Raw genomic sequence first — 11,883 nt, 5'->3', positions numbered from 1 at the left:
GTACGTAACAATATGAAGATGGGAAAGATGCTGGATTAAGAAATGACTACAATCCACAATAGAGACACAAGAGATTCTGCAGATACTGGAATCTGGAGCAACACACACAAAGCGCTGGAGGAACTCAGCGGGTCAGGCAGCATCTACGGAGGGAAATTGTATGCAGTCTGACCCGCTGGGTTCCGCCAGCGCTTTTTTGTGTTGCCACAGTCCACGTTAGCCGCTCCTTGGCGCAGTCTTGTGCGGGGAATGAATCGGGGTGGGCGGAGATATTCTCATGAAGTTGTTGGGAAGAATCGAGGTGCCGGGGCTGCAGAGGGAGGGATCTTCTCTATTGGAATGCGTGAGATTTGGGAGCTCTTGCCCCTGAATTCATGCCCTGACCACGAAAGCAGGCTCTGATCTCCGAGCAGCTTCCTTTCCAGCCCAGCTGCACAACCCACAGCTACAAGTCCAGGCGGTTCTGTGCAGATGTTCACGTAAAGGCGAAAGTGGGGACTTCCTTACAAGGAGTGCGGCTGCGGTTCAAAGCGTCGGCGCCCTCCGCAAAGCTTGCAAACACCCTTGCTGTGGCCCGGGTCTCCGAGCCCAGCGGGGCGTCACTCAGGGACGGTGAGGCGGGGGTGTGTGGGGAGCTGTGCTGGACTGCAGGCAATTGAGAGTTACCATGTGTTAGACGGGGAGAGAATGTCCTCGATGTTTGGGAAAGTCCGAGTGGTCACTTTGCCCGCCGCCCCGGACCGGGACCGGGACAGGGCTGTCCAGCCTCTCACTCCGGACTGTAGCATCGTGATCCTGGGCTGCGCTGGATCCGGCAAATCTGGTGAGTTCTGACCACCGTTCTCCCACCGGTGTGCGGGCATTTCCAAATCCCACTGCAAACCCGGGACAGGACAGGGCGGGAGGGGTCTGACCTCTTTGGGACCCATTTCCTGTAAACCAGGTACTTGGCAAGAATGGGAATATCGGTGGTCAGAGGAAGTTTCAGCGACCGTCCTTGCAGTGGAGACACCAGATGCTGGAATCTGGGCCAACAGTCTGCTGGAGGAGTGCAACGAGTCGAGCAGCATCTGTGGGGGGTGGGAGGAAAGGAATTGTCGACGTTTCGGGATCTGATGCAGGGTTTCGACCCGAAGCAGTTTCTGCCCTCTTCCTTTCCAGTCCTGATGAAGGGTCTCGGCCCGAAACGTCGACTGTTTATTTCCTTCCACGGATGCTGCCTGACCCGCTGAGTTCCTCCAGCATTTTGTGTGCGTTCCTCCAGATTCCAACATCTGCAGAATTTGTTGTCTCTGTTTTGCAATATTGGGAGCTGCGAGCGAACGCCTTTCCGTACCTGATCTACGCCATTTAAGTTTATAGCAATGTCCCACACCACTGCAAGTGAGATTAAACACTGACGTTCTGATCTTTCAGCTCTGACCGTGAAGTTTCTCACTAAACGATTCATAAGCGAGTATGATCCTTACTTGGGTAAGTGCCACCGATTTTCCTCAAACATTTATAAACTTATATTTTAATGTGTCCACTTGGAAAAGTTAACCTTGGGAGATCTTTAGCAAGTTACATCTTGAGGATACAGAGGTAGCTTTCCTCACACATTCCCAGGACAAAGACATCCCAGGTTAGAACAAGTGCAAAGCTTCGAAGAAAACCTCTAATGCATCAAGAAGGTACGGCCGACCGCAATGTGTCCACTACTCTGCAGCTGCAGTTTCAGGGCGGCGGTCCGGGAGCAAAGGAGCCCTCGGACTAGCGGGGTACGGTCGGCAAGTGTTCCTCGGCACCGAATAAGTTTTGGACCCGTTCAGCCTTGCAGCTGTGACGGTGTTTCTTAACATTTTCCATTTGGCTTGTGTCGGTTCCCCGCCGAGTCTAAACATTTTCTTTTGTGGAAACGAGTGATTAAGTGGGCAGTTGAACAAATTCATCTGAAACGAGAGCAAGGAATGCAGCCGGGCACTGACTCTGGAGACAGAAATGTTCCACAGGTCAGTTTGTTGATGAAAATTTGTCTGATGCTTTGACCCTGTTTTCCCCACTATAGATGCTGCCTGACCCGCTGGTTGGGGTCCCGCACTTTCTGTTCTATTTCAGAGTTGCAGCAACATTTGGCTTTTTGACTTCACCTGATTCCCCAGTTTTCTCACGTGGTGGGAATGCTGCTGCGTGCATTGAGGCGGTCAGCGGTGTTGCAATTAAGACGAGAGGATGTACAGCTGAGGGAGAAGTAATCAGAGTGGGAGGGTACAGGGCGTGGACCAGCCGCTGCAGGTCCCGTGTTGCTCTGATATATCTCAAGCAGCAATTGTCATGGGCATTATCAGTGAGACGATCTCGACAACACAAACGCTTCAGCACATTTTCTTTAGTGGGCAAACATGCCACAGCTAAAACATTTGGTTGCAGTTAATAGTCTATCCAAGATTCCATTAGTTTTGGAAAAATAAAACTGGTTACATATTCTGTAATACCTCACTTCAAATATAACTCTGCCAGTAAATTACTGAAAGGTCCACTTGTATATAAGTAGTTGCTGTATATAAGAAATAGTTGGTGATATCCATGCTTGTATTAACATGCTGCTGGTCAATTTCATTTCACCACTCATTTCCTTAAGAGTAGTTTAGTAATGCGAAGGCATCAGTTTGCAACACCACCCTATCGATTGACGAACCAGATGTTTATTTTCTTTAAGAGGAAGTGTGGGGAGAAGGAACAGAGGATTTTTTTCTGTATTTAGTGTAACTCCAAGACTTTTTCACATTATTAAGATAAATTATTTCTGCATGAACGTTTCTCAGAAAAGACTTCTTTTGCGTTCTAAATTAAAACACAGATCAACCATTTTGTGCCATTCACAAATTCATTCTTCCATTTTGTGAGTTTGTTCTGTTTCAATTACACAATGATCTGATGACTGACAAGGGCTGATGATATGCTGTTGCAGAGGATACCTACAGTACGGAAGAAATTGTGGACCACCAGTCAGTTCTCTTGAAAATAATGGATACAGCCGATCAGGTAATATAGCAGAAGCAGACCTTGTAACCACACGAATAAACCAAACAGAGATTTAGCCACTTCATTCTACAGATTCAAATAACCAAACCATTCATTTACTGGGCTCCATAGGGCTAAAGAAACAATGTTTAAGTAAACAATAGAGTGACTTATTGAACATTTGAAGTCCTTAATTTTTGCTGGTTTAATTAATTTAAAGCCAGCAGACATAACCATAAGTCTACACTTTTGCCCTTGCAATTGAACTTATACAAAACACAATTAAAACCAACTACATCGACAGGATGACATGATGATATTTTTCTAAGAGCTGTCAGCATTTCCAGTTCAGAAGGAAAAGTAAAATTTTTTCCCATCTACATGACTGCTGAAGCATTGTTTTCTTCATATACGTTTTTTAAGTGGTGTTACACATAGAACAGTACAACACTGGACAGTCCATTTGACCCATGATGTTGTGCCGATCTTGATGTCAATTTATACGAAATATCCACCTCCTGTGTATCATCCATATCCCTCCAATCCCTTCATATTCATGTGTGTATTTAAAAGCCTCTTAAACTCCACCAAACTGCCTGCTTCCACTACTACCCCGATAACCTATTCCAGGCACCAACCACTCTCTGCATAAAAAAAACTTGCCCCTCACGTTTCCTTTAAACTTCACCCCCCCACCCCGCCAACCTTAAAAGCATGTCCTCTGGTGTTTCCCATTTCTACCCTGGGGAAATGATTCTGACTGTCTACCCTATCTATGCCTCTCATAATTTTAAAAACCTCTATCAGGTCTCCCCTCAGCCTCTGACGCTCCAGGGAGAACAACCTAAGTTTGCTCAACCTTTCCTTATAGCTCACACCCTCTAATCTAATATAACTTTAAAAGAAAGTTACATCCCTTCCAGTTATCCTTTTCTTCTTCAAAACAATTAAACAATAAGCTCTTTCAGCTCGGGTGCCATTTAACAAAGGTTATAATAGACAACTATGTCATGGGTGTTTTCCAAGTGAAATTAGGCTTTGTTATAATCTGCAGCCAGCAGTCATTTTGTGGATATTAAACTAATGTTTATAACACAAATTTTGTTATAAACAGATAAATTATTATGATAAAATAAAAGCCTTTGAAGTTTTAGGAAGACCATTGATTTTCAAATTTCCTTGGGATTTTCCTGTTGTTTACTGAATCTACTTGTATATTTTAAGTTTCCTGAGCTCGTTTGCTGACATTCTTTTCAACACCTCTGTACCCCTTTTACGACTTTTTTCTAAAAATTAAATTTATATGCACTATGTTGGAGAGGAAAACAATTTTAAGTTTCTCACTTTTAAATCATCCTTGATAGATTGGATAGTTTTTAAATCCACACAAAATAGAAGAAAGAACTCTGGGTACTGATCTTGTGTAGTCAAAGAGCATTTAAACACATTGTGAGTGCTTTGCAATTACCTGGAGAGAATGTTTGGAGGCCCAGTTAGTGGAAAGTGTAAGGGCAGGAATTGTAACTGGTTGCATGGGTAGGTGCCATGGGAAGAGAAGTGATTTGGTAAGGCTGGGGGAGTGAACCAGAAGGTGTGTTTGGTAATAATATCATGTTGAAAGTGAAGGCTGATGGAAGGAAAGTGAGGACATTCTAATTCTGGGTCTGGAAGTGGGAAGAAGGGGGAAATGGAGTAGACATGGTTAAGGCTCTGTCAACCATGGTGGAATGGACTACATTATCTTCATGTGAACCAATGATTGCATGTCTTTCAAATTGGTAGACTGTACTTCATTAACACTGGGGAGATCAAATGCAGATTGTGTGACCAATTCTGTTCAGTCTGTAAGTGTGACCCTGAGCTTCTCGTTACTTGGCAGTTTAATTCTCCATTCCACCCCCACTCTGATTTCTCCATGACTTCCTACACTGTTACAGTGCAGCTCAGTATAAGCTTGAGGAACAACACCACGTCTTCTGATGGTGCACATTTGTTTTCCCGACTCAACACTGAATTCAACAATTTGAGACAATCAGCACTTCTGTTATTTATATTATAGATTTTCAATCTCCACTCTAAATTCCTCTGGTAACAATTAAATCATTACTTTGCACCTTTTCCTCCTCCAAGAACACAAGAAAATAGGAGCAGGACTAGACCACTCTGACCCTCTAGACTGCCCTGGTATTCAAAATGATCATGGCTGATCTGCCCAAGCCTCTGCTCCATTTCAGTGACACATCCACATAGCCCTCGTTCCCTGACCTTTTAAAAACTTATCTACCTCCACTTTAATACCTCCACAACCCTCAAGGGTAGAGAATCCCAGAGATTCACAACCCTCTGTGAAAAGAAATTCCTATACACCTCCATTTTAAATGACAGCTCCCTTCTTTTGTGACTCTATCCCCTTGTCTGAGACTGACCCATTACTGAAAACACCCCATCTACCCTTTCACACCTCCTTCAGATCTTGCATGTTTCAGTAAGATCATTCTTCATTCTTCTAAACTCAAAAGGATATAGATCCAGAGGGAGCATGTTCATTTGTTACTGTACTTGTCCCATAATTACCTTTCTTTACTCCTTGTTTATCTCATCTTTCCTGCCTTCCAGACATTTGCAGACTGTTTTTCTTCCCTTCACTCCTTTCTTCACATCTGAAGAAATGTTAATTAACTCTATTTTGCATGCACGTGTGCGCGCGTGCGTTCGTGTGTGTTCATCTGTCTGTGTGTGAGTATGTGTGCGTGCGTGTGTTTGTGTGCGCGTGTGCATGTGTGTGTCTGTGTGTGCATCCATGTGTGTGCGAGTCTGTACGTGTGTGTGCGCGTGTGTGCATGCAAGCATTTGCATGTGCTCTTCATATTTTCTTGCACCATAGAAGGAAACCACTTGGGCCTTTGAGTCTATGCTGGGTCTCAGGGAAATTCCCTCAATCCTAGAATCCCACTTATTTTCCCTGTAAATTATTCTCTCTCATATAACCAATAACTCCCCTGATTGTCCTGCCGCCCATCTACTCCATGAGTAGTTTACAGTAGCTAGTTAACCTAACAACTCTGGGAAGTGGGCCACCCAGGAGACCCTACGTGATTGAAGGGAGAATGTGCGAACTCCACATGGACAGCACTGGAGATCAGGATTGAATCCAGGTCGCTGGAGCTGTGGGCAGTAGCATTACCTGCTGTGCCACTGTGCTGTCACAAGTATCTATCATGTATTTCTTTGCTTTAGTCATGCTATGCCTATATAATGACGAACAAACATTCATATTTTGAAAACTAGAACAAACCAATGAACTCTGAACGTTACCTGAACTGGGCAAATGCATTCATAGTTGTCTACAGCATTGACAATAGGAAGAGCTTTGAAGGGTGCCTGGATTATCTGGATATAATTTCTAGCCATGCTAAAGGACTACCACACGACTATCCGATCATCCTGCTGGGGAATAAACTGGACATGGAGAGGTACAGGTAAGAGATGTAATTTAAAATAAAACTCATAACTGAGAAACACAGGAATTTAAAGGGCCATCCATCCAGTGAGTAATGGTCTACATGTTGACATTTTCATTGATAACTGAGTGTGAACCCTGGTTTGAGACGCCTCCCAGTGGAAACAGCATCCTCATATCTACTGTTGGGTCCTGTTGAAATTCTATAGGTTTCAAAATGTGTAAATATCCTCTTTACTGACACCTTCCAGTTTAACATATCATGCCCTAAACACCGCCTCAAGTAAGAAAAGTGTGTCACATCTAACCCTCCACATGAATATGCAACACTTCCAAAAATGATCTGCTTCTTTGGAGTCTGGTCAGTTAGTTGAGTCACAGGCACTGAAACCTCAGATGAGGTATAAGCTTGTGAAGAGCAAACTGGCCTCTATATCTGTGTTTTTCTTTGAGTTTTGTTTTGCCTCCTTATATTGTTTTTAGAGCAACATCAGGAAGGTTGGTCCCAGGGAATAACGTGGTCTCCAGTCCTCTCACGTTTGTCAGAGATGGAACCAAGTTAAAATGAAAAAGTAAAACATGAATTGCAACCTTGTCCTATGAAGTTGACAACACATGGCTTTGATATTGCAAACCTTACTCTACAAGTATTAGATTTCACTGCACTCATAACCTAAACAAAAGACTCAGAAGGTGCATAAATATGGATGACTATAAAACAAAATGCCCTTGAGGGCTGCACCCAGATCTATTAATATTTCATTGCCTTCTATGTTGGTCATCTAGGAACCAGATATGATTCCTCACCAAGCAGAATGTTAGGTGATTAATCCACAGTCTGTGATGTCACTGTAACCAGTTGCCTACCTCATGTCTCTATAATGCAGTCAGACTTGAACAGTCACCAGTGACAGTTATTCTCCCATTTATGATTCATTTTAATTTTTCTTTACAGCACAGCTCTGTTGGACAATCATTCTCTGAAAGGAATTTGAATTGGGTCTTGAAATTTTTCTATATTTATGTTGCAAGAGTGGTTAGAGCTGCTCTTCCAACCCAGCAGGAAATGTATTTGAATTCAAGAGTTTGTCCGTAATAATGATGCAAAGCTAAGTGGAAAACTGATGTGTGATGAGTCTGTCAAAGTAGACAGGATAGGAGAATGGGCAAGAAGGTGGCAAATGGGGTTTAATATGAGAAAATGAAAACATATTCACCTTGGCAACAAAATAGGAAAATAGAAATTTTTGGAATGGCGAAGAACTAGTGTAAATCAGTGTGTTGATTTATGAGACACCATGTAAACATGCAGGTACAGCAAGTAATTAGGAAGACAAATGGTACGTCGGTCAAAGGGACAGAAGTACATAAATAGGGACGTCTTCTGCAGTTGTACAGGACTATGGTACGACATTGTTTGGTGTACGGTGTGCAATTTTCATCCCTGCACCTACGGGGCTGATACCTGTTGTGAAGTTGGTACACAACAGAATCAACAGATTGATTCTGAGGATGAAGGGATTGTTGTATAAGGAGAGACTGAGTAAGGTTATCCTACACTCACTGAAGTTTAGAAGAATGAGAGGTGATCTCATTGACAGATATAAAGTTCTGAGAGGGATTGAGAAGCTGTTTCCTCTAGCTGGAGGGTCTTTAATGAAGGGGTATAGTCACAGGATAGGACACTGGAGTTTGAGGACTGAGGTTAGAATTACAGAAGTGTTACAACAAGGAAAGAGGCCATTTGGCCTGTTGAATTCATACCAGCTCTAAGCAAAAGAATCCAGGTTGTCCCACTCTCTCCATAAAGGTCTTAAAATGTTTGCACCCTTTTGAACACTACAGTTAATCTGCCTCCACTGACAATGCATTGCAGATCCTACCTCTCACTGGGTAAAAATTGTTTTTCATGTCACAATTTTTGTTTGCCAGATGCTTTCATTCAATGGCCCCAGTTCTTGACTGTACTGCCAGTGGAACAGGTACCTCGCTATCTACTCACTCTGTGCTATTCAGTGTTTTAAATACCTCCTGCCAGAGCCTCTCACACCTCTTCTATTCCAAGAAGAACAACCTTAACTTCTCCAGTCCATCCAAATAATCAAAGTCCCTGGAATAATTTTTGTAAATCTCTAAAATCTTTAAACCCTTTAAAGTGCGGCACCCAGAACTCAATATTCCAGTACACCAACTGTTGCCCTATTAGTGTTTTATAAAGTTTCATCAGGATTTCTATAAATCTGTACTGTCTGCCTGGACTTTTAAAGCCCCAAAAGCTCTTCATGCAAATGGTGGTAAATCTTTACGTCTGTTACCTCAGAGAGCTGTGGATGCTCGGTCGTTAAATACATTCTAGGCTGAGATTGAAAGATTTTCGCATGCTGTGTATATCAAAAAATTTGAGGATTGGGGGGGATTGGAAATGGTTTACTATTGCCACATGTATTGAGATACAGTGAAAAACTTTGCCTGCAAGCCATTACAGATCATTGAATCACATCAGTACGTCAAGGGAGTACAAGGGAAAACAACAGAATGAAGAATATAATGTTACAGTTACAGAGAATGTACTGTACAGGCAGACAATAAGGTGCAAGGCCATAACCAGGTAGATTGTGAGGTCAAGAGTCCATCTTATCGTACAAGAGGTCCATTCAATAGTCTTATAACACCGGGATAGACACTGTCCTTGAGCCTGGTGGTACATGTTCTCAAGCTTTTGTAGCTTCTGCCCGATGGGAGGGGGGAGAAGAGAGAATGTCTGGGGTGGGAGGGGTCTTTGATTATGTTGGCTGCTTTACCAAGTCAGTGAGAAGTGTAGACAGAGTCCATGGCAGGGAGGCTGGGTTTCATGATGTGCCAAGCTGTCTCCACAACTTTCTGTGGTTTCTTGCAGTCTCGGGCAGAGCAGTTGCCATGCCAATGTTGTAGTCTCAGGAATAGGATAGGAGGGGTAGTATGGGATTAGCCATGATATTGAATGGTAGAAAAGGTTGGAGAAGGCTGTATGCTTTCCCCTGCTTCAGATTTTTAGAATGCAAGTTTTTGGTTATGTTCTGTACACAGTAACATTAAAACTTCCTATCTTAAGTGCAGTATCAGAAATGATCAAAGCACTGTATAGTTCCGGAGAGTACTACATTTATTTAAAACAATCTACATTTGAAGATCCTTATTTTAGATTGCTTTGATGTTTCATAGTCTCTTAGGTATTTGTCGTTTATTAACTTGCAGTGCTAATGAATCTTGAACAAGAATATCTGCTCTGTGTTTACAGACAAGTAAGCAAATCTGATGGACTCTCACTGGCATCCAAATATAACTGCTCGTTTTATGAAGTCTCTGCCTGTTTGGACTTTGAACCTGTACAGCATGTGTTCCATGAGTTAGTACGTGAGGTGAGACGAGAGATGGAGCGCCACCTTCCCGTCAGGCCCCTCTTTATTTCTGAAGAAAAGCCCGTGTTGGGCATTCCCCACCCACCTGCTTTTGCCCATGCTGTTAAACACCACCCACCTGCATTTGGAACACAGCGACTCTCCACTGCCACCTACAAGGAAATTCCCACCATCACTTCAGCTAAACTTGTCACCGTGAAGTCAGCAAGAGCTCAAAGCAAGCGGAGGACTCCTACACTAACTTTGCTTAAAGGATTCAAGATATTTTAAAAATGTTAACCACCACATTGAATAGCAAAGCTCAATGTAACCAGCTCTTATCAACTAGGCAGGTCATACATCTTGTTCTATGGTTAGCGTATGTGGAACTAAAACTGTCACAAACCTTTATGATATCAACCAAAGTAACTGTGCACCATTCTTCTGGCATTGATGTCATCTTTGCTTAAGGACTTATGGATGTAGGAATGAGTAAATGGCCTACAATGGTCACGTGTGTCTGTTTTTGTTAGTTGCCAGTTCTTTTAGGAAAAAAATAATTAGAGTGAAGAATTTTTTGTTGCAGCATTTGCTGCAGGAATTCACTCCATGAAGGAAAGAATGTGGCATCTACGCAGTAATCTGAAGCAAATAACCCTGTGCAGACGAGATGATAAGGGGAAGTCAAGGATACTTTATCAGAGGTAAACGTGATGCTGTGGTAATAAGGGCAGTGGAACAAGCTTTTCAAGGATTGGCATTGAAAATTATATTTATTTTTCAAAATTAATCATTCAAGAAATAATCATATTTTGCTACTTTAATAATGAAGAAGATACACAGAAGATCAATAAATTCACAAATGTAACCAGTATCTGTTGCCTATCAGGCTACGAGCTGTACTTTTTATTTGTTGCTGAAGATAGAATGAAGTCAGTGTTGTTAACATCCCTCAGAGGTCATGTGAGAAGTCTTTTTGAACCAGTGCAGACCTTGTGGTGTATGTTGGCCCACTATGCTGACAGGAAGAAAGTTCCAGCACTTCAATCCTGTAAAGGTGAAGGACCCATGAAATATTTCCAAGTCAGGATGTTATATAACTTGACTGGGAACTTGGAGTTAACAATTTGAAAAAGTACATATGGATTTCCCAGTAGACGTGTGTTTACAGACTAACACTGCTCATAATTTGATAATTGTTAAGTAACAAACTCACTTCAAGGTCATAAGGTCATTCAGAGAAAATAATTGTTCATATTACTGCACTGGGTTGTAAGTTTGGATCAGACAACTTCACAACTTTTATTTGGCCTGCATGTAACAGGTGTTGATTTTGAAGATAGAATTAAGAAAATTATTTCTGGTATCCTTTGTCAAACAACCACAACAATTGACCAATCAAAATATTTCAGCTTGTAATCCCCACTAAATAGTTTCCACTGTTGTTACAGTATTCAACACATGGCACCAGATGTCTGTTAACTATCTTTCATCCATGAAGTGTTTGTGCTGTATTGCTCTATGACTGTAAAAGTAAAACAGCACAATCATTTCTTCAATCATATATTTTATTTACAGTATATTTGAATATTCAAGCTGCTTATTAGCAGAACAACTATATTTCAAAAGTTATCTTCAATTGTTCTCTGAATAATATGAAAGAGAAACAAAATTTTACATGATGACATTGGATTAATAAACATCCAGAGTATTATTTTGTGGGCTTTTTATTCTCTTCTGGGTGTATTCTTGCTTCTTTGTACTTTAGCCTAAATTTCACATCTTTTCTCAACCATGACTTATCATCACTTCCTATATCAATAGTTCACCAACAGAAGCCAACAATAACTTGTCTTCTGTTGAAGAAATGCCCTAAACTAGTGTACTAGAGGCTGTAAGTAATGGGGAATAGAAATCATAAACAATACCCACAATTCAGAGATCAGACAAACTCAATCTGAGGTACGGCAGGGTGTGATAGTGTAATGATTAAATTACTGGACAAACGTAAATTGGTTTATTATTGTCACATGTACTGAGATA

General features: G+C 41.9%; 1 protein-coding gene across 1 annotated transcript; it reads left to right on the top strand.

Moving 5' to 3' along the window:
• Positions 1 to 234: 234 nt before the first annotated feature.
• Positions 235 to 11,566, top strand: rasl12 (RAS-like, family 12). Its single transcript, XM_052040566.1, has 5 exons — positions 235 to 823; positions 1,417 to 1,473; positions 2,951 to 3,024; positions 6,292 to 6,482; positions 9,741 to 11,566. The coding sequence occupies exons 1-5, from the start codon at positions 688 to 690 to the stop codon at positions 10,129 to 10,131; spliced, it is 849 nt and encodes a 282-aa protein (XP_051896526.1). The 5' UTR covers positions 235 to 687; the 3' UTR covers positions 10,132 to 11,566.
• Positions 11,567 to 11,883: the final 317 nt, after the last annotated feature.

Source organism: Pristis pectinata, chromosome 28 (assembly GCF_009764475.1).
Source record: "Pristis pectinata isolate sPriPec2 chromosome 28, sPriPec2.1.pri, whole genome shotgun sequence".
Classification (NCBI taxonomy): domain Eukaryota; kingdom Metazoa; phylum Chordata; class Chondrichthyes; order Rhinopristiformes; family Pristidae; genus Pristis; species Pristis pectinata.
The sequence above is the reverse complement of the archived record's forward strand: the minus strand, read 5'-3'. Positions and strand labels throughout refer to the sequence as shown.